Source organism: Hippopotamus amphibius, chromosome 9 (genome assembly GCF_030028045.1).
Source record: "Hippopotamus amphibius kiboko isolate mHipAmp2 chromosome 9, mHipAmp2.hap2, whole genome shotgun sequence".
Classification (NCBI taxonomy): domain Eukaryota; kingdom Metazoa; phylum Chordata; class Mammalia; order Artiodactyla; family Hippopotamidae; genus Hippopotamus; species Hippopotamus amphibius.
The window spans coordinates 128,431,235-128,456,607 of record NC_080194.1 but is presented as its reverse complement, the minus strand read 5'-3'; the positions used below and the strand labels follow the sequence as shown (position 1 = coordinate 128,456,607).

The following is a 25,373-nucleotide window of genomic DNA, read 5'->3' as shown; positions in this document are numbered from 1 at the left end:
AAAATTGTAGTTAAGAAAAATTCTTCAGGCAGACATTCCCACTGTGTGTTAACCAGTTTCTGTGGGTTATTCAGAAAGTTAAACTTAAAAACCAAACTATGTATTTCCATCAGAAGCACGATTGAGAGATTGTTTCAAGGGATCCCAGATCACTCTGTCACCCTTTCTCATTCCACATGCACGAACCCGCGGGAAAGCTGCCTCCTTTGACCACGTCTCCCTGCCACCCGATTGTGGCTCTTTGCACCCTCGATGACAATGTTCCCCAAAGGACCCTGGCTCCAGCTGTTCTGCCGAAGCTCCAGGGAACCCAGCTACTTTCACTTTCCTCTTTACTTGAGTGTTTAAGAAGCCAATTTTACGGAGCAGTCAGGGCCTTAGCTATATTTTTCCTCCCTGTGTTCTGTTCACATTATGATCTGATCTGATGAGTATTGGGGCTCGATGGATTTTAGTCTGACAGGTGACTTGAGCCTGAAGGGTAGTTTGGGAAACAGCCCGCAGCCCACATCCAGTTCAGGCATCCTGAGCAAGCAGCAGCCCTGCAGGGACAGCCCTGCCCTTGCCTTCGTTCTGATGAGTCTGCAGTCATTTCAGAGTTCATCCGAAACATTCCTTTATAAAAGCTCCACTTTAAGTTGGTTTCTAAACATTTTACACGTTGATTCAGAGGCCCATTTGGGGTCTGCCCCAAGCGACCGCACCTGCAGTCCTTCTCGGGTGGTGGTGTCCTTGCTTGGAGCCCCCTCTGCAGCCCGGCCCGGGAGCCTCATGGCACCTGAGGGGGCAGGCATGATGGCACTTAGTCGTAGAGCCTAGAGCTTTAGGTCTGTTCACCTGAAAAATAGCTTTATCATCACTCTTCTATTCAAGTAATAGCCATGTTAAGGTGCTAGAAGTATCGTCTGACCAAAGAGCTATCGTCTCTTGTGAAATCTAAGAACAGCATTTAAAGTTCAAACACGTGTATTCACTCCAGACTACATAGGGGCACACCCAGGCCCTCTTCACTTCTTTCTCCACTAAAGATAATATGCGTCCCCTATTCCATCTAAAAAAAATAGAAGGGGAAAATATGGGCCGTTTGGTGTGCTGTTTTAAAAATTGTGTGAACGTCAGGTAAACCTGTCAACTGAGGCTTAGCTTGTCCTCCCTGCACAGGTCTTGGTCGTGTCACGCACAGGCGGTGCTGAAGATCATAAATTACAGAGATGACGAGAAGTCATTCAGCCGGCGCATCAGTCACTTGTTCTTCCATAAAGAGAACGACTGGGGGTTTTCCAATTTCATGGCCTGGAGTGTAAGTAACAGTGTGCTTAGGCTGGATAATCCACATGTTGGTCCTTGTTCCTAATTCTTGATTCTTTGAATCCATCTGTTCATTTTAGAATCAGAATGTTTGCTTTGTGAGTTGGGTAGGTAACCGTGAAAATGTGTTTTCTCCGGTTTCCTAGCTCAGGTTCTTAGCAGCCAGCAGGACTCAGGTCTCAATGTTTTGGTCAAACATTGTGAGGTAGTTTGTAGCTTTCCTGATAGGCTAGATGTCCTTTAAAATAAATAATACCAAGGCAGGTATAGTGCGGGGTGCTTTCCTGTAGCTCGTGAGTTCTCCGGTCAGCTCGTTTGGGCTGCTTCTGCAGGGGCAGGAGCCCGTGCGGCTTCGGAACACCCTGCTCAGCTCTCAGCGGGCCTCTGGGACCCTGCGTGCCCAGTGGACACTGAGGCCCAACACCTCCCGTTCCTCCTGGAGGCATCCGGACTTTCGCTATTTTTATTCAGAGAACATTGTTTAAAACAAACCAGAGCACTGCAAAACTGGAAGCACAATTTAGGTGTTTTGAAAAAGTAGCGTTTTAATCTATTATGTGCAGGGCACTAGGGTAATTGTTTGGAATAAAGAGAGCATTCGTGTGTTCTTATGCAAGTTGGATATTCTTTTTTTTTTTTTATAGGAAGTGACTGATCCTGAGAAAGGATTTATAGATGATGACAAAGTTACTTTTGAAGTCTTTGTACAGGCGGATGCCCCCCATGGAGTTGCGTAAGTTTTCCTTTAATTGGGTGCTGTTAAGAGATGTCCTGTGCTGTAGTGAAAGGAACAGAGGTGCATATAGTCAACAGATGAGCGTCCTCTTTGTGCTCGCCCGTTGGCACACGGACCAGATCAGCGGACATGTGTGCTAGCCTCACGTTCGTGCCTTGTGTACAGGCACATTTCTACGTGCCAGACACTCTGCTGGGCTCCAGGAATAGAATTGTGAACAAGGCAGCCACGGTTTTCTGTCCTCAAAGAACTTTGAGACTGGTTGGGCAGAGGAGTTAGTAATAGTAACCACAGCAGCAGAGGCACTTGTTATTGGGGGTGGGGGGGTCGACCTGGGAGGAGAGGTCTCTGTCCCTGGGTCTGGAAGGGAGGTCTGTGTGCAAGAGCACAGCTTTGGCCTTGAGGAATATGTGGGATGTCCTTGGTTGATAAGGAGGGACAGGGGAACTGGAGGTGGGGAGAAGGGCGTGAGTAAGGACCCCGGCAGGGAAGTTTGGGATGGGCGGGACACCAGGAAGGTGTGAGGAAGGCACTGGTGGCTGAGACAGTGTGTTGGGACCAGGTTGTAGACGAACAGGCCTCTTAAGGCCGAGGAGTGAGAAGTAAAGTGCAGTCTAGGTAGGAAGGAGCCATGTACAGGCACCACTGTCTGCTCATGTTTTTTCTTTTCTCATGTGGCCCTACTCTGGCAAGAGTGTGAAGGCTGACCTGGGTGGGATGGGCAGTGGGCAGCCCAGAAGGGCGGTTACTCAGTCCAGGTCCTGGCTAAGGTGGCCTGTGTGTGGCACTGGGAGTTTTTAAAACAAATAAGACTCATTAGTTTTCATTTTAATTGGGTTGATGTCAGAGAAACCTGACTTTTCTTGAGTAGCCTTTTTGAGACATATACTTGAACTGTATTCAGATATCAGGAGTGGGGGGCAAAAAGATGGTATTCCTAGTTAAATTTTTTGTGGTTTATTTCCCGTCATTTAAAAAATGTTCTCTTATGCTTATGATACATCTCTTGACTAAAAAAGTAGATTGGGTTTCTCAGACTTACCAGTCAAAACAGGTATCTTGGTTCATTCTTACTCACAAAAACCTATTATCCCTGGCATCAGGGTCTTGCTGGCCTGACCTCACAGTAAATGTCTAGCATTGGTCACACACACATTGGCACTGTGCATAGCAGGAAGGGCATGGCTCTGGGAAGGGCTGTTCTGCTTCCTGTTACTTTTGGGGGTGAGGGGGTACAGACAGTTAACTCTCCTGAGCAACCACCTATGTAACAGACTAAAGAGAAAGGGCTCTAGGAGGTGAGGTCTGGACCTGCCGGTAAGCATGCCTGTCCTTTCTCGTTGTGTGATGCTGCAGAAAAGAGGGGTTTCGGCTGTTCCCGTCTTGTGCCGGCTACATGTGTGACCTAAACGTGTGTGTGAGGCAGCCGCGCCGGGACTCTGTTCGATAGAAGTAGCCTTTGATTATCTGGGCGTGCTGCTCTGGGTAGACTGTGGCGCTGTCAGCAGGCAGCGCTGAGGCTGCCTCTCCAGCGCCAGGCTCAGTTCGCACTGGTCCACGTGCTTGAGCAGACAAAACTGATGGCCGTTGGAGGGAGCTGTGTGATTAGAACTGCTGGCCTGGCGAGGACTTACTCACTTGGAGGCGGGTGCTCAGAGGTCAGCCCGTGTCAGGATGGTGGGAAGGAGGTGGTGGTGCAGAGCAGTGAGGTGCCGGCCCCCAGCTCCATCACCCACACACGCTGCTGAAGCAAGGAGGTGTCCGGTGCAGTTTTCCCTCAACCTCAAACTGATCTTGTAGGTGGGATTCAAAGAAGCACACGGGCTATGTCGGTTTAAAGAATCAGGGAGCGACTTGTTACATGAACAGCCTGCTGCAGACTTTATTTTTCACAAACCAACTACGAAAGGTAAATGGATGGCATTTCTCTCCCTCAACCTTCCACCCACCCTGTTCTCTCACGTATTAAGGGGCCAGCACAGCCCCCTCGCCAGACTTGTCTCCTGCTGCGTCTCCAGGGAGGGCCCTGCTTTACGCTTATACATAGCTTTGTTCCTCAGTGCTTGGACACTTGTGAAGCTAACTTGGGTGATAAAAAGTTTCCTACAGCCAACAAACCTAACTTTACTGGGCTAAAAATAATAAAGCTTTTTTTTAAAATGTGAAAGTCATTAGCAGCAACATTTGAAAAGTTTTATATTAAGATTGGTTAGTTGAAAAACTACTGGCCGGGAATCTAATTTTTCACTTATTATAAAACTTATAAAAAAATATATAAAATCTAACGGAGGATAGTTATTTGTACTTTAGGAATGTCGTGTGAGCAGGGGAGCAGTGCAGGTAGCGCACACTCCTGGTTGTGGGGAGACCGCTGGCTGGTCTGCTGGCATGTCCTTTTTGCACTGTTCTTCCAGGCAGCGCTAATTACCGTGGTAGGATTATATCACGGGGATAGCTGAGTGTGAATAATTTTAGTAGCATTGAAGTTTCATCAACTCTTGTGTTCACAAGTCATGGTAACTTAAAAAATGTTGCTCTAAGAAGTATGAAATAAAGTGGTTCTCATTGGATGGTGAGCTATAAGTAACTTTTAAAATTCTTTTTTCACTTTCTTGTAACTTCTAGATTGTCTCTAAAGACTTTCATGATTCTTAAAAGAACTCTCTGATCCTTTGGGGGGATAGTTATAAAAGCCCTACCCAACTACCATAGTCATTGCGGTGTTAGAAATGATACTTTCACATAAAATTCCATTTTTATTTCTGAATCAATTCTTTTAGGCTGTGTACATGATGCCAACAGAGGGCGACGATTCATCCAAAAGCGTCCCTTTAGCATTACAAAGAGTGTTCTACGAATTACAGCACAGTGATAAGCCCGTAGGAACAAAGAAGCTGACCAAGTCCTTCGGGTATGTATTGGGAGACCTTTCCATTCTGCTGCTCAGAGGCTGAGTTAGTGGACGGTGAAGGGTTGAGAGCAGAGTGCAGGCACTTCATATCCCTTGGTTGACCTCTTTGGAAATGGGGGCTTCTAGAATTTTGCTTGAGAAATAATTCACCGCTTAGGTTTACCTGTTAAGAAAAGGGTACGTGTGGTCTCCAAGCTTCTGTACATTTACTTGCAAACACGACCTCCCCTTACAGTAAGATGTTCAGAACAAGATAAACTTGGGAACATTTTGGTGTCTGGATAGAATGCAATTTGTCTTTGAATTATAATCTTCTAAAAAGTTAAGAAAAACGACTGATTATATGGTTAGGTTTTTTTTTTTTTTTTTTTTTTTTTTTTAAGTCTGAGTTGCTTGTTCATTTACTCTGGTTTGAAATGTGGAAGTTTAACTATAAATTCATTTTCTCTTTCCAAGGTGGGAAACGTTAGATAGCTTCATGCAGCATGATGTTCAAGAGCTCTGTCGAGTGGTGAGTTTCCCACCTTAATTGTTCACTACTTACATGTCATATTTTGAAGCACTGTCAGAAGTTGTTAGCAAGTAAAACCTCAGACCTGCTTCAGTCACTGTCATTCCAGGTACGCCCATCTCTGTTCAGGACCAGAACTAGGCTAGAGAGAAAAGGCAGCATGTATCTAGTTTAAAAGCCAGAAAAACTGAAAAATCACGTGGTCGGGAAATGTGAGGGGAAACGTGGATGTGCATAGTAGTGGGTACTGTGCTTTTAGCTTGTGAAATCAGCGTAATCTGCCAGATTTATTAATCCAAGAAACAACAGATTGGCTTGAGTAGCTGTCCTGGTGATCCCACTTCACTTTAGAAGAGCGACTTCCATTCTTGCTCTGTAGCACCGACCCCTCCTTGGCATGGAAGTCCTGGCCGAGGCAGACCTCTGTGAGGGTGACCCTCCCCCAAACCATCTCTCGTCACTAGCAAGTGCCCACTCTTCCAGTTGTGATGGAAGACTCACAAACACACACACACACAACATGGAATGGCTATTCAAGGTGATTGGCTGGGCAAGGTGTGTTTTCTTTTTTGCAGCACTAGCTGGATTGAATCCAGTTCATTAAATATCCATGGACAAACCAGTCAATCCTGTTGACAGGCTCAACCTCATTAATCTCTTGGTATGGACCAATACGCGTTAAGTTTAGTGCTCAATTTACATGCTTTTCCACAGAGGTAAAATGAATATTAAAAAAATGCTTCTAAAGGCACTACAGATTACTAATTCATTCCAAAGGCTATATAGAAGGTTAATCTCAACTGTTGCATGTAGATATTTTTGTAAATATCCAACCAAGGAAGGAGATTTTGTATATTTTTGATAATTGCATGCTAAAGGTCATAATATTTATAGTCTAGAATTTCGTTGACCATTGAAATTTCCTAGTCACATTTCAAATTACTGTATATTAATTAAGCATAACATTTTCTGAAAGCCAAAACTTTCTCTTCCAGTTGCTTGATAATGTGGAAAATAAGATGAAAGGCACGTGTGTAGAAGGCACCATACCTAAATTATTCAGAGGCAAGATGGTGGTATGTGATTGCCAGCTTTAAAGAATGATTTTAAAAGATTTTAAAATGCTAATATTTTGATGGTTAATGCTTAAGGCATCTTCTTTTCCTTATTTGTAGTCTTACATCCAGTGTAAAGAAGTAGACTACCGATCTGATAGAAGAGAAGATTATTATGATATCCAGCTAAGTATAAAAGGAAAGAAAAATAGTAAGTGCTGTGTACATAATGGCACAACCTGTTCATAATTCGTTTTGGTATAATGCTTCATTTACACAAGTGGTTTTTATTGAAGTACAGTGTAGGGAAAATTGCCCAAAATATTGACTACCGAGTGATCACAGGCTGGTGACCCCACTCAGGTCAAGAAACAAAACATTTGCAAAGCAAGATGTTGGCCCTTCTTGGTCACTGCCTCCCCCTCCCCTCCTCACAGGAAATCACCATTTGGGCTTCTAACATCCTTTCCTAGGTTATTTTTGTGTGTTTTTTCGATATCTGCATAGATGGGATCAGGTAGGATATAATGTCTAATTTTCTGTTTTCTTTTTCTCAGCATTGCCTCTGTGCACTTCAGCAATAACCTGATCATTTTCATTGCTTTATAGTAGTCTACTTGAGTAATGTAACACAAGTTTTTGGAAACCATTCTTTTCTCTATGAGTGTTTGGGTTGTTTTCATTGTGAGGCTGGTAGGCGTGAGGCTCGTTGGCAGGTCTCGTGCGCCCCATTTACGGTGCATTTACGGTGACTGGAGTGCTGGCTCGGAGGGCCTGCCCTGTATGCTGAGCTCAGCAGGTACAGGCGTTTATCCCTGTCTGCTCCACCAGCAGGGTGCGAGCATTGTTCCGCCTCCACTCCAGAGCTCTCAGTTTGGGGGTGTGGTGCTATCTTGGATTTAATTTGCATTGCTCTGGAAATCAGGGAGGTTTCACCTTTTCAGGTGCTTATTGGCAATTTGGACGTCTTCCTGAATGTATGGAATGTAGTTCATGATAACTTTACGTCCTGGTCTACTAATGCTGCGATTTCTAGATCTGTTTCTGTTGATTCACAGCTACATGTCATCATGGGCTGTAACTTACATTCCAGCTTCTTTGCCTGTGCAGTCATCTTTTATTGGATGCTACCTGTTGTGATTTTTATCTTGTTGGCTGTTGGATATTCTTAACTTTTGTTCTGGGGCACATTTCAGTTATTTGGAGATAGTTTGTTCTTTTGAGGCCTGTTTAAGCTTGATCACGTGCAGGATAGTGGGATTTAATTGTCGTCCCCACCATCAAGGCAGCATCTTGCCTGAGGACCTGTCTCTTATGAAGCTTTCTCACTGTGACTGGGGGGAGCAGCCGCTGTAAGCTCTGGGGACCATCCCTCACTAGTCAGTGCTCACCAGAGACTCCAGGAGACGCCTCTGCACATCACCGGGGCTCTCCCGCCCTGCTCTCTCCTGGGCCCTCTGTCCTGCGGATGCCAGCTGCCTCAGTCCTTAAAATTCCCACACTCTCTCAGGGAGATTCTGGGGCCCATTGGGGTCTCTCTTCCCTGCACTGCAGCCTAGAAGGTCCAGGTCGTGAGCTGGGATGTTGCAGGGCCCTCAGGGGTCACGTCCTGCGCTGCCCACTGTCCAGCGTATGAAAGCGGCGTTGGCCTTGTGATAGAGTCCAGTGCAGGGGAGGGAGGCTGTTTCCTGTTGCTCCCTCACGACCACAGCCCGAGAAGTTCCTTATGGGCTCTGCACACTGGTGTTGGGCTGGGTTTCAGGCTCTCCGCACAGCGTGGGGCTCACCTTTTCACTCTTGCAGTGCAGTTATTTGTTTAATCCATTATATCAATCTTTGCTTTTTTGTGTCTAAGAACACCTGCCCTGAAGTCCTAAGGTAATTCTCTTATTTGTTACTCTTTCATCTTTTCTGTTTATCTACAGTCCACCCAGAATAGTTTTTCTGCTGTGGTCAGAGCAGACCAGAGGTGCTCTGCTGCCCCTTTGTAGACCTGTTTCTAGACTCTTCCTTCTGGTCTGTTGGCTATCGTCCATGGACAGAGTCTACATTCTTCCTTTTCAGCTTTATTGGGGTTTAATTGACAGAATCGTAAGGTGTTCAAGATGTTCATCATGGTTATTTGATATGAAGGGATATTGTGAAAGGATCATTTCCTTGTAGTCAGTGAACTCATCCATTATCTCACTACCTTTTATGTTTTAAATTTAAATTTTGGGGGATGAGGTCACTCAAGTTCTGCTCTCAACGAACTTGAGTTACACGTTGCAGCATTGTCAGCCGTGTCCCAGTGCCGTCTCTTCCTCTCTCACAGCAGAAGCTCGTGTCTCCTTCCAGCCTCGTCTCCCCTCATCCCAGCCCCCACATGCCTGCTCTTTCTCCACAGACTTCGGAATAAGCATTTTGGTTAAAATTTGTACTTTAATGTTACTTAAAGTTATTAGAACATCTGCCCCACATCGACATTTGTAACACCCTCAGTGTCCTTAAGAGTTTACACCTTCGCTGGATGAGTGAAGGTGCAGACCCGGGAGTTCATGCTCACAGCTACAGTTACTTCCGTTCCCCCGGCGCGCCTGCCTTGATGGGTGGTTGTGTTATAATGGAAGTTATAGTGGTGAGTTTGGCTGACTTCTTTCTCTTTCTCTCTTGAAAGTATTTGAATCATTTGTGGATTACGTGGCAGTGGAACAGCTAGACGGTGACAATAAGTACGATGCCGGGGAGCATGGCCTGCAGGTAACGTGGGGGTTGGGCTGGTGTCCCGCTGGTGTCCTCTTCGTTTTCAGATCTTTCCCTTAACTGTGAACTAAAAGTTCACTTGCATCTTCTCATATGTTGCTGGTGTTTAGAACTCAAAAGGGTTTTATTTCCCAGTTCGGGCATTATAGTAGAGAGCTCTGATCGTGCCGCTGGTGTAGTTGACAGGCAGAGGTGGGGAGGGGGTCGGCAGGAGAGTGACGTGACCACCGGAGGCAGGACCGTCACCTGACACGTCGCGACGCCCCCCACAGTGTGTGAAGACGTTTTCTCCATTCCGTCCATGACTCTGCCCCAGTGTCTGTGCCAGAGCTTTCCTCAGTTTCTCCAGGTTGCAATAGACTGACCTGGTCACTGGGACTCTGGTTTTGGCTGCTGGTGGTGATGGTGGTTTGCTTTTTTCTTTTTTCCCTAATGGAGTGTCAGTTTTCTGAAGATCCCGCCTTCCCGAATGAGGAATGCATTTTCTGTGATTGTTCCACATATGCTCGGTGTGCCCGCTTGTTTTCCACATGGCTCTGCGGGAGCTCTGGGCCTCTGGCAGAGCAGCGAGTATGGTGAACAGGCGGCAGTCCGTGGTGGATTAGAGGGCCGTGGGCTGTGGTCTGTGCGGGCCGCCTGTCTTCATGGGTCCTGCTATCTGGGGTCCGTGTTACAGCCTCATAACCTTGAGTCACTGGCTCAAGTAATTTGATTTTGTTCAGACCGTCCTGTGTCTACCACGCTTGCTGATTTATAATTCAGGGTGCTAGTGAACCCATTTTGCAGTGGGTCACGGACCTGGTATCCTTCTGCTTGGTCAGGCCACTGATTTGTAAATTAGGAAGTCACTTTGCAGATGCACCACTGGATTTGCTTAGGAAGCACTGAGTCGGCTCACAAGAATCACCCTCATCCACAACTGGCTGTTTCTGGTTCTGGGTGGATAAGTATTTGAGAATCAGGGTCTCAGTGGACAGTGGCTAAGAGACTGGATTCTTTGATTATTCTTTCAAAGTGTACTAAAACCATGCCCTTCCTTTGCGTGGCAGTAGGTTCCTGCATTTTTGTTTTCCTTCCCAGAACTACCTGGTTCTCTTAAACATGCTAATGTACATCAGAGAATATTGCCACATAGGTGTGGCTGGTCACGGACACTAGTTCCTCCAGGTGGGCGTTTTCTAGCAGGTATTAGAAATAAGGTTTACAGCCCAGAAGGGAAGGGCTGAATAGGAAATACAGCCCTGCTGAGGGCCACTGATAGCCTGATGGTGGTTGGATTTGACAAAGGCTTATTTTAGTGAGGAAAGAGCTGGCGGAGGTGGAGAGAGGAGGAAGGCTGGGCCTCTCCCTCGAAGGCCCTGTTGAGAAGTTGGGGGCTGTCCTTTGCCCTGGAGGCAGGTGACAGCTGGGCAGAGACTGTGACGGTGGTCAGAGGGCCTTGCTGACACCGTGTCAGAGTGGTTTTCAGCAGCGGGAGTGAACGGTCAGCACCGGATGTGCTTCGGGGGCAGGACGGTGGTCACGGGCAGTCCTCCCGACCCCTGACCTTGCTCATCCCTTGTTCCATTCCGCGTCCGCAGGCTCGCCGCGTTCGCACAGTCATCTGCCTCTCCGTTTGCTCTTCCTGGGTCTCTCCAGAATTTTCATAGTGTTTAATAGCTGTATTAATAGGACAGCAAGTGACTGAGCCTTAATTTTCTTGCCTGTTCCCCTGTCGCTGGATATGGAGATAGAGTACAGCGCACACTGAGAGGAGATCTCACACACGGAGCATTTAAAGGCACCCCGCACCCGCCTCCCCGCCGCAGTCCCCCCGTGTGTTCCAGCCTTGCTGTGAAACGCTGTTGCTTTTGTTGCTTCGAGACATGAGTAGAGGGAAACTAAATCTGCCTTTCTTTTCCAATGTCCAGGAAGCAGAGAAAGGCGTGAAATTCCTAACATTGCCACCAGTGTTACATCTACAGCTGATGCGATTTATGTATGACCCTCAGACGGACCAAAATATCAAGATCAACGATAGGTAATCTAGAGTGGGGAGCGAGTTAACGTTTTTCCCATCATCCTGATTTAGGGGGTTAGTCTCAGTGCTCTGTTTAGTCTTTCTGTTTTCGGTCTCATCTCTGATTTACTTAGGTTTCCCCTCTGCCGAGGTGTCCCAAGAGCTGTGCTTTTAAAGGGATAATTTCAGGGGCTGCTTCCTCCATGTCTCCTCCGCAGGGAGCCCCTCTGTCTACACTGTGGCAGATCGAAGCCCCTGAGGAGAGGGTGCTTTCTGCTGCATAGGCTTTGCCTTCCCCAGAAGTGGGATTTGATATTATTGCTCTATTGGTTTACATAGGACTCTGTAATATCTTGTTCTCTCTCAGTTGGTATAGACTTATAGAATGTGCTAGAATTCAAGAATGCTGGCGTAGGTGGGTGTGCTCCCCATTGGAGGTGTTTTCTAGATCCTTGAAGTGCCACTTGAAAGGTCGCTGCACACACTGCTTGGTCTGGCTCAGGAGACAGTGCTTGCACCCTGATGGGTGGAGCAGTAACTTTATATTCCTTGGTCAGGGGATACAGCCTGACAATAACCAGGGGGAGAGTGTGACTCGACCACACTACCTGCCACCAGCCAGGCGTGCTCATCTGTTCTTGCCTTTCCCATGGGGTCTCTTGAGACAGCAGACCTCACAGACCAGCGACCTGCAAGCCAGACCCAGCCTGCTGGTGTGTGTGGTTGGGTCCTCAGCTTGGGTTTCTTTCTATCTTTCTTTCTTTTTTTTTTTTTTTAAGCTCTTTATTGGAATATAATTGCTTTACACTCTTGTACCAGCTTATGAGGTACACCAAAGTGAATCAGCTGTATTTATACACATATCCCCATATCCCCTCCCTCCCGCGACTTTTCTATTTTAATGGAATTCGTTGCCAACATTTTTTTTTCAAATTCATGAGATTTTACATAAATGTCCAGATTTCTGGCATCTGGTGTTCAGAACCCTCGGCAGTGCTGGGCCTAGTTCCCGAGAGCAGGGCTGGACGGCAGCTGTCCCTTTGGGCCCAGGCTCTGCTCTGCTGGGCACCACGGTCCTCGTCCACCCGCCTCCCGCTCTTCCTGCCTCTCAAGGCACCCCCTCGTTCGTTAAAACATTTGGAAGTATCCACATCCTAGAAAAGTCAGTATGTTTTTGTCACAAGACTGTTATGTAATATCCTGGAATTTAAAATTCTGTTAGTTGAATCAGTGCTTTATAGCCATTTTTCTCAAATCAAGCTTCAAATTTTGTTGATGTGTGAATAATTTGTTGTAATGAGTAGGAGCTGCCTCAGAGGCCAAATTCCCTGCCCTTTCCAAATAAAGAGGAGCCAGTGAATTAAAAGGTCTAGCAATGAATAAAGCCTAAGGGTGAAATATTTTACGAGTAAATGAAACCTGGATTTCTCTTTAAAATTTTTTTTTTTTTAAATAGGTTTGAGTTCCCCGAACAGTTACCACTTGATGAATTTTTGCAAAAAACGGATCCTAAAGACCCAGCAAATTATATTCTTCATGCCGTCCTGGTTCATAGTGGAGATAATCACGGTGGACATTATGTGGTTTATCTAAACCCCAAAGGGGATGGCAAAGTAAGTGCTGGGCGGGGGTGGGGTGGACGGGGTGCCCTGTAGGGTATTCGGTGATGCTCAGCTTCAGACCTGGCCTTTTTAGCGAAGGATTTCTTCTTGGCCTCTGATACGTTTAAAGGTGGATAGTAGGTTGTGATGCTACTTTATATGTGCATCTCGTTACTCGTACTGAATGTTGGACCTTACAGGAGCCCTTTACATCTAACATGAGGCACTTAGTTCCGCGTAGAAGAGTCATCTCTGGCCTGCCTGCGTGGGGCCGCGTAGGTTGCGTGTTACTGCGCCTGCCCCGTTGTCCGCGCCGTGTGATGCGCCGCCTCTGCCGGGTGCATGTGGGTCCCATCACGTGCTCTTCATCAGGGGGAGCAGATGAGGGTCTTGGGGTCTGTGTCCAGGGCCACAGGGCCGGTGAGGAGCAGAGCAGAGTCGAGCCCGCCTAGCACGTGCTGCGGGGATTTGATGGAGGGACCCCGGCACCAGGTGAGGGAGCTGCCCCTGTGGGAGTCAGTGCCATCTGAAATGACCCCGTCCACGGTGGGCAGGGGTGGAGCCTCAGCTGAAGCTGGGCTCTTTGAGTACATTACGAAATTACCCACGGTCGGATGTTAGCAGTCTCCACGGAGTGGGCGGTGAGGACGGCAGAAATGCCGGCGGGTGTTGGGAGCGTCACCTGAGGCAGGTCACGTCTTTTAGGAAAACACTGCCTTTTACTCTGTGTGCTTCTCAACGCGCTTTCTCTCTGCTGCTGCCTGTCGCAGTGGTGTAAGTTTGACGACGACGTGGTGTCCAGGTGTACGAAAGAGGAGGCCATCGAGCACAACTATGGGGGCCACGACGACGACCTCTCCGTGCGGCACTGCACCAACGCCTACATGCTGGTCTACATCCGGGAGTCGAAGCTCAGTGAGTGCAGCGGGTGTGTGGCGCCCGCCAGGGCGCCCCGCGCCACGTCACAGGGGCCCTAAGCTAGAGCCGTCGGTCCAGGCTCTTCCGCGTGTGCTGCCTCGCTCACAGCATCATGGAGGAGCAGCCGGGTGGGGCGCGTGGGTTTGGATGTGAACCCAGGGTGCCAGTTAAAACCCACGTTAGAGGACGGCTTTATTTGTGGTGATGTGACACACAGAGGGGTGAGGAAAGATGCGTTTGTCCTGCAGGTGAGGTTTTACAAGCTGTTACCGACCATGACATCCCTCAGCAGCTGGTGGAACGATTACAAGAAGAGAAAAGGATTGAGGCTCAGAAGCGGAAGGAGCGGCAGGAAGCCCACCTCTACATGCAAGTGCAGGTCAGACTCCGGGGCATGAAACTGCTCTGCGGGCCTGGCGGCCCCTGGGGCATGCGACCCAGTGAGCGCTCGGGCCAGCTCGCTGAGCGTCGGGAATGTGCTTTCTAGTTCAGGGTACTGGCTTAGACGTGAGAGGTGCTCAGGCTGCCAGACAGAGCCAGGCTGTGTTAGTGTTTATACAATGTGGGGGGGACCAGAGGAGGGAGGGCGAGCAGAGCCCGGGTGAGGCTGGGAAGGGAGAACCTGGGGGCGGAGGGGGGGGGCTTTGAACTGCCAGCTGGTTTTGGTTCATGATGTAGTTGGGATTAGGAAACAGGCATGTGTTCACAAGCTGCCTGACTCCCTGGAGACACAGGTGCAGTGCATGCTGGCCCCGTAGCGTGTGGGGATCACCACCCAGGTGGCGCTGATGCTGGTGGATGAGCTTCGAACAGCTGCGCGGACATGTGGGGCTTCGTCTCCTGTAAATGGACACCTGATTTAGTCCTCAGGTGTCCTGGTGTTTTTCTGCTTGGGTCTTCTGAAGAAGGTTTATTAAAGCAAAAGACTAGCTGTTTTTATTTTTAGCTTTTGAACCTTGGTTTTGACCAGCGTGACCTGGTTCTGTTTTGTCTGTTGTCAACTCCATTCTGCACCTTCATGCCTATTTGCAGATCGTTGCAGAGGACCAGTTTTGTGGCCATCAAGGAAATGATATGTACGATGAAGAAAAAGTGAAATACACTGTGTTCAAAGTGTTGAAAAACTCCTCACTTGCGGAGTTTGTCCAGAACCTCTCTCAGACCATGGTGAGTGCCCGTCCCGTCGCTGGTTCTCTCTTCTCCCTCAGGGGCAGGCGCTGTGTCCAGCGCCGCCTGCGCGTGAGCTTGGGACCTGAGCTCCTTCCTTCCGGATGGTGCCCTCCAGCCTCCCTCGCTGCACCCTCCCCCCACCCCTCTCCACCCTTGGTAGAATGGGCTTGAAGCCCCGGGACGCCAGTGATCACGAAGGCCAGGTCGCTGTTACCCACATCAGCGGGGAGAACTGGAGTCATCATCTTGTCCCCTTGTAATCATAGAATCATTGTCTTGATACGGGATTAAAATGTAAGCTGATGTTGCCTCGATTAATTTAATTGTAATTATTTCCAGGGATTTCCACAAGATCAGATTCGATTATGGCCCATGCAGGCCAGGAGCAATGGCACCAAACGGCCAGCCATGCTGGATAATGAGGCCGACGGCAGCAAGACGGTGAGCGCGGCTGGGGGTCTGGCGGGTGCGGGGTGCACGGCAGGCACCGTGTGCCCTGCCGTCTCGCCTGTGGTCCAGTTACATAGAATCGGACCTTGTCTTCGGGACTTGAGCATAGTTCTTCACTCTTACTTAGCCGTTAAAATCTTCTAAACCCAGCTTCTCTTTTGGAAATAGATGATTGAACTCAGCGATAATGAAAACCCTTGGACGATATTCCTGGAAACAGTTGATCCGGAGCTGGCTGCTAGTGGAGCAACGCTCCCCAAGTTTGATAAAGATCGTAAGTGCCTCCCCCACTCAGCACCTCCAGAGAGTGGAGTTGGATTCCTGGACTCACGTTCTAAACACACAGGGTTAAGTGTTCTTCCCTCGCAAGGAAATCTTGTTAATCCTCCAAAATGCTCATTAAATGTCCACTGTGTTCAAGGCTTCTTGATGAAGTCAAACCAGGTGGTGGGTTGTGGCATCCCGGCAGGTGAGGAGAGGTGGCGGCAGCATGGAGTCCATCACGTTCCGTGTTTTGCTCACCACGCTGGCCTTGTGTACACTTGACAGGTGGTGTAGAGCAGGGGTCACTGTCGGGCCAGATAGTCAACATTTCACGCTTTGTGGGCCACACGGCCTCTGCCTGCCATTGTTGTCGCTGCTAAGCAGCCGCAGAGAGTAGGTAGTAGAACTGTATTGCAGCACAGCGTATCTATCGGTACAAAGCAGGTGGTTCCAAGGTTGCTCCAAGTGGTCCCTTCTCAGGCAGAGATGCAGACACAGCCATTAACGGGTGTTCGTGGTAAAGAACACGGCCAGCTAATGAGTGCCGGGTCTTGAAATGAGGTTCCCTAAGTGCTCCGCGTGTATTCTCATGTTTACTGCAGTGTTTCCCATGGGTTGGGTGTCTGGAATGGTGCTGCAGACCTAGGATCAGCCTCTTAACAAGCCTCACTGCACACAGGGACTCCTAGGTGCCCTCGGCAGTCGCTTCCGCTGCTGCTGGGGTTCCTGTTAACACTGGTTAGCGTTGCACTGGCTAGAGGATCCTCACAGAGCCTGTTGTTAACCTTGTAGATGACGTGATGTTATTTTTGAAGATGTACGATCCCAAAACACGGAGCTTGAATTACTGTGGGCATATCTACACACCAATATCCTGTAAAATACGTAAGTCTGACTGCACTCACCTTCTGAGTTGACTTTGCCAAAGTCTTGGTGTATCACAGCTTTAGATTCTTCATTTTTCTTGAACCCAGGTGACTTGCTCCCGGTTATGTGTGACAGAGCAGGATTTATCCAAGATACTAGCCTTATCCTCTATGAGGTTTGGATCCTTCTTTTTCTGTTATCAGCACATTGCTTGTGGTTTGGGGAGGACTGTTCCTGTTTGCTTTGCTAGCTGTGAATTTGTTATGTAAAGACCATGGCTGCGTGGGGCCTCGGGTGATCTTGAGTCAGGATCCTGTCTGCACACTTCTGATTTTTCCCTCTTTTTGGTCAGTGACTATTACATCCTTATTATTAATATTTCCCGCTAGCATTTTTATTAAAAACGTAGGGCCGATGGAATTGGGTGTATATACAGTGTGTGGCCGTATTAAACACTGGACAGACGTTGCATTGTAACCATGTCCTTTCTTTTACTGTAGGAAGTTAAACCGAATTTAACAGAGAGAATTCAGGACTATGACGTGTCTCTTGATAAAGCCCTTGATGAGCTAATGGATGGTGACATCATAGTGTTTCAGAAGTATGTACTTTTTGAAGGGTTTTCTCTCTTTGTACTAATATCAGAAGTCCTAGAACCAGGAGAGACAGATCGTCTCTAAACTCTGAGTCACGTCTTGTTTGACGTTGACAGAATGTTGACAGCATGTGGCCGTCTCTGGGGTTTGGAATTAGGGGTGGCGAGCATTGTCCTCATTGAATGCTTTTATTTCCTAAAAATGTTTCCAGTGAGCATAAAAACTATTAGCGGGGGACAGATGTCTTTATGGAATAGCAAGATTGTTTTCTTTCCCTGAAAACATGAAATTCCTTAAAATGCACCTACTCGGGTATTCCCATAAAGCTGTCTACGGAAGCCTGCGGGTGTGCGGTCTTCGTGTCTGAAGGCAGCCTGATGGCGTACTTGGCCTTTTCCTTGCTCTTGAAGCCGTCTTGCCGGGGCAGGGCAGCCCTGAACACCAGCCGCTGGCAGGCTGCGGGGCACAGTGGCCAAGAGCAAGACTTCATGTTTAAGGGCCAGGCAGTAAATGTTTTAGGTTTAGCGATGACCCGGCCCTGCTACCTCTGCAGGAAGGTGATAGCCTGCCAAGTCCTGGTGGAGGAGTGGACTCCGCACAGTCAGCTGGGTGGGCCCACAGTGCATCCTGAGTCCTTCCCCTTCTGTAGAGTGAGAGGGCACCATTCTGTTTCGGTAGCGAGGTCAGAAACGGAAAGCAGCCAGCCCTGTGCGAGGCTCAGCGCACACCTTCTGGTCCCACACGATCACCATTCCCTGCTGTCCAGCTCACAGAGGTAGCTGGCCAGGCCCCCAGCAGCCAGAAGTGCTAGCCTGAGTTTAGATCCACACCGCTTGGTGTTGCTGTCGCTTGGGAGATGGTGCCTTTTGCTTGCTTTCTTTTTTTTTAAACCAACCACCCCTGGCCTGGACTTTAAATTATCTGTATTTTCCACTCCTAGGGATGACCCAGAAAACGATAACAGTGAATTACCCACCGCAAAGGAATATTTCAGAGACCTCTACCACCGTGTGGATGTGATCTTCTGTGATAAAACAATCCCCAATGATCCTGGATTTGTGGTTACATTATCCAATAGAATGAATTATTTTCAGGTATTTGATAAAATGCACTTTTCCCTTCACATTCCACATCAGAAAGACCAAGTTCTTTTTTAAAATGCTTGTTGATGAGGCTGTGTAATGGATTTGGTTCTGGAGGATGGGTAGCAGGCCACTCTCTGAGGAAGTTCTTGATCCAAGTGGGTTGGTGTTGATGTTGCCAGGGAATTGGAAGCTCTTCCCCCCTCACTCCCCTACCTCCATCTACCGCCATGTATTCTTCTTCGAAATCTCTATCCCTAGCATAAGTTGGTTTCAGAGATCATAGTTTTAATAGCAACTTTGCTTCAGTTAGGACATGCCAAGTGTGAACCATTTAAAGGAAAGAAAAAAAAAAAGTCTTCAGAAAACAATCGATAGACCTCCCCATTAAAAGTGAAAACCACTTTCAAGGTTTTCTTCCTCAGATACGCTGCTCCCATGGTTATATGCTAAAGAATATGGCTTATTCCTATTAGATAGTAGATTTCTGGCGCATTTAAATTCAGGCTGCTTTTAACATGTGTCTTTAAGGACATTGAGCAAATAGTCGGTGATAAAGTGTCTCAGCAAGTTTCAGTTTGTTCCCTGGCTGTGAACCTTGCTCTCTGTCTCTGGCCCTCCTTCCCCAGGTGGCAAAGACGGTTGCTCAGAGGCTCAACACCGACCCGATGCTGCTGCAGTTCTTCAAGTCTCAAGGGTGAGCCACACTCACAGATGCCCGGTGTTTGGTCTTGACCTCATGCTTTCCATAGTTCCTCCAGACATCTCCCAACTAATTTATCAAGTAGCTGGCCACCTCAGCTGACATGCCATTTCTTGCTTAGTTTCAGATATAGAATTGTCACCACTCACATCTTGACCACACTGCTCTAAGATGTAGAAATAATTGGCAACCTCATCTAAAGCCAGACTTACTTTAGAGACCTCATCCACACACCTCCCTCCCTTGTGTCTGGCTGGGCCTGTCCTGTCCAGGCTTCTGTGGGCTGTCACCCTTGCAGAGAGCGTTCAGGTGTGACAGACGCGGGACTTAGGACCGGGGAACAGGAGTATTCAGGGTCAAAATTTCAAGTCTAGGTGTCAGGCCAGAGGTTTGCTTTTATGCTCACTCACGGATTTTGTTTTAGGCAAATAAACAAGTCTTTTATTTATAGGCCGTTTTCTTGTGTAGTTACAGGGATGGCCCAGGTAACCCTCTTAGACATAATTATGAAGGTACTTTAAGAGATCTTCTACAATTCTTCAAGCCTAGACAACCTAAGAAACTTTACTATCAGCAGGTATGAGTCCAAATTAATGTAACTGTGGGTAATAAAGAGAAGGCTTGGGTTTCTGTAGAAGCGTGTCTAAAATGAGTCTCTTTTCTTAATAGCTTAAGATGAAAATCACAGACTTTGAGAACAGGCGAAGTTTTAAGTGTATATGGTTAAACAGCCAATTTAGGGAAGAGGTAAGTTTCTTTTATGGTATGCGTTTGTATTTGTATTGCAGCTTGTTTGTTTCTCCCCAGATCTTAAAAACTAAAACAACCAAAGAAAGCTCAGTAAGCGGGAGCGTGTATTCTAGGCCCCAGCCCCAGAGTTTGAGAACCCGGGCAGGGGGTGCTGGGGGCGAGCTCTGTCCACCCCGCCCCTGCCGCCTCCTCCCTTGGAGGCTGCAGGCAGAGGGACAGTGTCAGGGACCCTTTCTCACTGATGGGGGCCTTGCTGCCTGGCCTTGGAGCCGACAGCGACTCCGCCGGGCACTTGGCAGACAACACAGCCAGACGTTGGGTGGCTCTTCTGGAAAGTGCGCCTACTTGGACCTCAAGTCATTCACCTCTGTAGCTCCGCCCGCCCCGTATTGAGAGGAGATCTGAGACACGTGCCATCCATGCTGTCACCCAAGTGCAGCTGTCAGGCTGAAACAACACAGTCCACCCTGGTCCTTGTCCTGTGTCTCGCCATGCTGAGACTTGGACAGGCTCTTAGTGACCTTTCCGGGGGAGAAACTCCTGAGAAACTGTCCTGGGAATGGCGAGCTTTTTCCTCAAAGTGGCATTTCTTAGACAGTGCGGGGCGGGTCCCAGGCGTGGGCCGATGGTAGACTGCCAGTTGGTAGGGAGGTTGCCAAGCGGGCGGGGCTGAGGTGCCCCTGCCGGCCCTGCGTAGGTCCTGTTCCCTGTAAAGCCTTGACCTTGTCATTTCTTAGGAAATAACACTATATCCTGACAAGCACGGGTGTGTCCGGGACCTGTTAGAGGAATGTAAAAAGGCCGTGGAGCTCGGCGAGAAGGCATCAGGGAAACTTAGGCGAGTATTCCCCGAAGGGAGAGGCGGGCAGCCCCGAGCCAGCCCCAGCGTTGCCACACTCATCTCTCAGCCCATCCTTTGCAGCAGTTTATTCACATGTTTCACAATGAAGCCTTTTTTTGCCCTCTTCCCTCCCTCTGTCTCCTGATATTAATTAGCAGTAGTGCAAAAGGGAGACTCAGGTAGAAAGCCAAGCTGAGGAAGAGCAGTTCCAGCAGAGTGATCAGCTGAAACTGGAAAATGCGGGCCTTGATCGTGTGTGAGAAATTGGGTCACTTCTCATCTGTTTCGCCAGTGTTCAGGCTGCAGAAAGAAGCCCCAGATGTGATGATCAGTTTATATTTCAGAGAGTTGGGTGCTGTTCTTATCACCTTGTCTTACGGTCAGCTCGTAGGATGAAACAGCCCTTGGAGCTGCTTGGTTCCTAGAATGTTTTCTTTGCAAAATTAAGGAAAGAATGAGGCCTTTATTATCTAAAGAGTCAGAAAAATGTCACAAGCCCTGCCTGTTTTGGAACCATTGCGGGAAGAATTTATACAGGTCCGGGAGCCTCGGTTTAACTCCATCCCTAGGCCCCAGCCAGGCCCTAAACAGAGGGGCCCCTTCAGACTGTCTCCGAGGGGGCCCCAGCCAGTGTCCTGTGTGCTCCCCACAGATAGCTGCTTTTAACCTTTCCAGTCTCCATAAGAAGACAAGCAAATCTTCATACCTTTATAATAAAAACTATCCGTCTGTCATTTTTTTTACTGGAATTTATATAGTTCCTTTTCTTCCTTGTTTTGCACAGGCTGCTAGAAATTGTAAGCTACAAAATTATTGGTGTGCATCAAGAAGATGAACTATTAGAATGTTTATCTCCTGCCACGAGTCGAACGTTTCGAATAGAGGTAAGTGTCCCTCTGCTGCACCAGGGTGGGTTCCTGAGCCCCGGCGGGTCGGGTGGCCACCCCGCAGCTGGTTCAGGTATGACAGCGACTCCCAGAAGATGAAGTGTAACCTGGGGTTAATTTAATTCTTTCAGACTTTGAAAAATTGTTTTGTTATAAATAGACCTCCCCTAAACTTCACAGTTTACAGTGTACCGTTGGGTGCCAGGAGCACACTCTTGTTGGACAGTCATCGCCGGCGTGCGTGTGCTCCACCGAGGCCCCCGCACCAGCTCCTGCAGCCACCTTCCTACTCTGGGCTCTGAATACCTCACTTCCTTGTCTTTAGAGATCAATTTAAATACAGATCACCGAGCACATCTAGTCAGAAACTGGGTCGCTGTTGATTTTAAAGCTGCTAGGATTTCCACAGTAACTGGGACAATTCATTACTTGGTCCCTTAAAACCCAGAGTTTTCCTTTAAGCTCAGACATGTCTTCTGGCTCTAAACGCAAACGCTCATCATTCTCACAAGACCCAAATAGGACATTTCGGCAAAACTCTGACCTGACGTCCTTGTTGGAGGAGCGAATCAGAACTCAGGAGTCAGATGCGGCGCTGTGTTTGCAGTAACTTGCTTTCTCAGCTCCTCCTTTGTGAACTGTGTGTCCCCAGGAAATACCTTTGGACCAGGTGGACATAGATAAGGAAAACGAGATGCTGATCACGGTGGCGCATTTCCACAAAGAGGTGTTTGGGACATTCGGGATCCCGTTCTTGCTGAGGATACACCAGGTGAGGCGGCCTCCTGCCGGGAGGCTGGGCGCCTCGGGTCGGGCCCTGGGCTCTGGGCTCTGGGTGGGTGCTGCTCCGTCTGGCTCTGTGCCCAGGTGGCGACCGCGCAGCCCGGGCAGGCGTGAGCTGCGTGAGCACAGACGCCCTTTGTCATTCACAGGGCGAGCATTTCAGAGAAGTGATGAAGCGGATTCAGAGTCTGCTAGACATCCAGGAAAAGGAGTTTGAAAAGGTATATGCGCTTTCTGGAGACTCGCGAGGGGTCTGTCGGGCGGGTGCTAAAATCTTGGCCTTTTTTTGCCGGAGGTGGGTTTTGCTGGTATTTGGAATTAAAGGCGTTTTCGATTTTTGTCTCTCAGTTTAAATTTGCCATCGTGATGATGGGCCGACACCAGTACATAAATGAAGATGAGTATGAAGTAAACTTGAAAGACTTTGAACCTCAGCCCGGTGAGAGCCCTCCCACAGAGGAGAGGCGAGCGGCGATGGCCGGGAGGCGGGCAGCCCCGGGTGCTGGTTCTCCAGCCGGGAGAGACCTCCGGCCTGTTTCCCTCATCTGTAGAGCAGGGGCAACAGCAGTCTGTAACCCGTGAACGCTTTTAAGGATCAGAGATCCCCAGGGAGACGGTGGTGGCGGCCCTGCTGGCGTCCCCTCGGGAGCCCCTGAGACCTGGGTGGGGGTGTGGGGGCCCCGGCGCTGGGCCTGCGGTCTGAGTTGTTTTCTCTCCCCGCCAGGTAACATGTCTCACCCTCGGCCCTGGCTTGGGCTCGACCACTTCAACAAAGCCCCAAAGAGGAGTCGCTACACCTACCTTGAAAAGGCCATTAAAATCCATAACTGACCTCCTCCCCGGCGGGCGGGCGTGGCGGACCGCGGTGGGTGTGCCCTTACCAACAGCGAGAACTCTGGTGCGCGAGCACCGTCCCACGTCTTCAGCAAGAGGATTTGCTGCTGGTGTTAATTTTATTTTGTTGAGGCTGTTCAGTTTGGCTTCTCTGTATCTATTGATTGCCCTTTTTGAGCAAAATGAAGGTGTTTTTATAAAGCTTGGATGCCAATGAGAGTTATTTTATGGTAACCACGATGCAAGGCGCTGTCGGCGTGGCGGAGAGCGGCCGGCGGGCGCGGCGCTGGACGGGCTCGGCTGTCCCCCCGGGGCCCGGCCGCCAGCCCCGCAGCTAGTAAGTCTTCTGTTTAGGCTCGTCTGACGTCTTTCCCTCAGTTATACTTTCAATGACCTTTTGTGCATCTGTAAAGGCAAAACAGAGAAACTCACAACCTAATAAATAGCGCTCTTTCCTTCACTCGTGTATTGTCGCCCCTTCCTCGGTCTCCCGGCTGCCTGGGTCTTTTTAATAAACACGTCTCCCTTCCGTCAGCCACCGCTGTCCTGCAGCCCGTTTGCAGAGTGGATGCACTGAATACAGGCCTGACAGACACTTCGGGGTCTTTTTATTCAATTGAGAACACTGTTCAATACAATTAAGGTGTACTCTGCTGCCTCTCGGCAGACCTGATGGTCTCAAGAGGTCATTCGAGCAGGTGAAAAAATTATAAATAGACTTGTCTCCTTAAAATGGAACAGACGGAACCAAGAAAGGAGGGCCTTTTAGCAAAGAGGGCATGCCCACTGGTGTTAGCAAGCTGTTGACTTTGTATAAAAAAGCTAAATAAAAAAGAAAAAAAAAAAGGAAAAATGAAATTGTATATTTAATGAATGAACATGTACAATTTACCACTGGGAGGAGGTGGCATTTTGTCGGGTGAATCTAAGTGACTTTCACTGATGTTGATATTCATTGTGTGTAGTTTTCTTTCAGTCCGGCCTTTTTCTTTGGAGCTGACGCCAGCTGCGTGTCTAGTTTTGAGTGCAGTAAAATAGAATCAGCAGATCACACTTATTTTTCATCCTTTTCCAGTATTTTTTGTTTGTTTCTGTAGCAGCAGTGTACACCAACTCTTCCTGTATATTGCCTTTTTGCTGGAAAATGTTGTATGTTGAATAAAATTTTCTATAAAAATTATAGTTCAGTGAGTGACGTGGAAGCTGAGGGAGATTTCTGCTCTCCCTGCAAATAGGCCTGGGGAAGCTTTTCCTTTATAACAAGGTTTGGGAGGGGGGGTTGTTTTTGCCTCTTAATCATCCCATTTAAGCTTAAGAAATGAAAAAGTCTTCCAGGCGGGAACCAAGTACAAGAAAATGACCCGACATATTGAAACGGGGGAAGGCGTAGTCCAGCAGAGGGGGCCTCGCACCCCGTGCCTGGCGGCCGGATCCCTGGGCTGCGCTCCCCCCGGGGGCACCTCCTGCCCGGGTCCCCACCGTGACTATGACAGCACCGCCCGCGCCACCCTCCTGCGGGACGTCATTCTGGGTGCACAACGTTGAACGTTAAAGTATTTCTTCTAGGTTTTGGTTTTGGCAGAGGGTGTTCAGTTATTATTGCATGGCGTTTCCCAAAGGCCTTTTCCTGATGCGGACAGTTGGCACCCACTGCATGCGATTCACTCTTCCATTGCCTCCCATTAAAACGGCCTTGAGTCCGAGTTCATAAAACTGATGGTGGGGCGGGGGAGGGCTGGAGCCTGAGAAGGACTGCCTTTCAGCACAGCCTGCTCCGCACCCTGAGGAGACGGCATCCTTCCCTCGGGTCCCCAGAACCACAGTGTAACATGGAAGAGGGGCTTGGAGGAGTCGCTGTGACTGTACCAGAAGCAGAGATCTGGGAGGAAGGGTCTCATTTTTTTAAAAATAAAAGAGCAAACTGTGTTTGCAAACATGCATTTCAAATGTCAAGGTCGAACCGTAGATCCCCCGTTTTGGGGGTGGGTGTATACTGTGGCATTTCTGCCTTTTTGTGCTGACTGCTCACTGCCCAATAGAATGTCTGCTGTGTGGGGCCGGGCGGGGAGCGGTGCTCCGTCGGCCCTGCCCAACAAGGGGGCTGCAAGCCCCTCAGGTGTCCACTGAGCACCTGAAGTGCAACTAAAGTAGCAGAGTTTCCACTGGTGGAGTTTTTTTAAGTTGCCACACGCAGTTCAGACGTTTTAAGCACATTTTCCTCGCTTTCCTCGCTTTGTGTTGCCGTGATCAGCTCCCTTGAGCTGCCCAGTTAACATATGAAACACTCGCTTGTGTATGGAGTTACAGGAAGCCTTCCGGGCGTCCACGGGCGGGGTGGGCCTCAAGTGAAAGAAGGACCCAGTTC

At 48.7% G+C, this 25,373-nt stretch overlaps 1 protein-coding gene across 3 annotated transcripts in view; it reads left to right on the top strand.

The window, feature by feature from the left end:
- Nucleotides 1–23,468, top strand: part of USP7 (ubiquitin specific peptidase 7) — a 56,869-nt gene extending 33,401 nt beyond the window's left edge. For all 3 annotated transcript variants that reach the window (XM_057748464.1, XM_057748465.1, XM_057748466.1), the window contains 28 exons: nt 1,162–1,300; nt 1,953–2,041; nt 3,845–3,953; nt 4,825–4,955; nt 5,412–5,466; nt 6,462–6,542; nt 6,642–6,732; nt 9,178–9,260; nt 11,174–11,283; nt 12,719–12,875; nt 13,634–13,778; nt 14,030–14,160; nt 14,814–14,948; nt 15,291–15,392; nt 15,570–15,675; nt 16,458–16,550; nt 16,640–16,707; nt 17,033–17,133; nt 18,069–18,222; nt 18,840–18,907; nt 19,382–19,490; nt 19,583–19,660; nt 20,401–20,501; nt 21,289–21,388; nt 22,044–22,163; nt 22,324–22,395; nt 22,523–22,613; nt 22,899–23,468. In XM_057748464.1, coding sequence (XP_057604447.1) covers nt 1,162–1,300; nt 1,953–2,041; nt 3,845–3,953; nt 4,825–4,955; nt 5,412–5,466; nt 6,462–6,542; nt 6,642–6,732; nt 9,178–9,260; nt 11,174–11,283; nt 12,719–12,875; nt 13,634–13,778; nt 14,030–14,160; nt 14,814–14,948; nt 15,291–15,392; nt 15,570–15,675; nt 16,458–16,550; nt 16,640–16,707; nt 17,033–17,133; nt 18,069–18,222; nt 18,840–18,907; nt 19,382–19,490; nt 19,583–19,660; nt 20,401–20,501; nt 21,289–21,388; nt 22,044–22,163; nt 22,324–22,395; nt 22,523–22,613; nt 22,899–23,005 — 2,926 coding nt within the window. In that variant the 3' untranslated portion in view covers nt 23,006–23,468. The remainder of the gene's footprint in view (nt 1–1,161; nt 1,301–1,952; nt 2,042–3,844; nt 3,954–4,824; nt 4,956–5,411; nt 5,467–6,461; nt 6,543–6,641; nt 6,733–9,177; nt 9,261–11,173; nt 11,284–12,718; nt 12,876–13,633; nt 13,779–14,029; nt 14,161–14,813; nt 14,949–15,290; nt 15,393–15,569; nt 15,676–16,457; nt 16,551–16,639; nt 16,708–17,032; nt 17,134–18,068; nt 18,223–18,839; nt 18,908–19,381; nt 19,491–19,582; nt 19,661–20,400; nt 20,502–21,288; nt 21,389–22,043; nt 22,164–22,323; nt 22,396–22,522; nt 22,614–22,898) is intronic.
- The last annotated feature ends 1,905 nt before the right edge of the window (nt 23,469–25,373 follow it).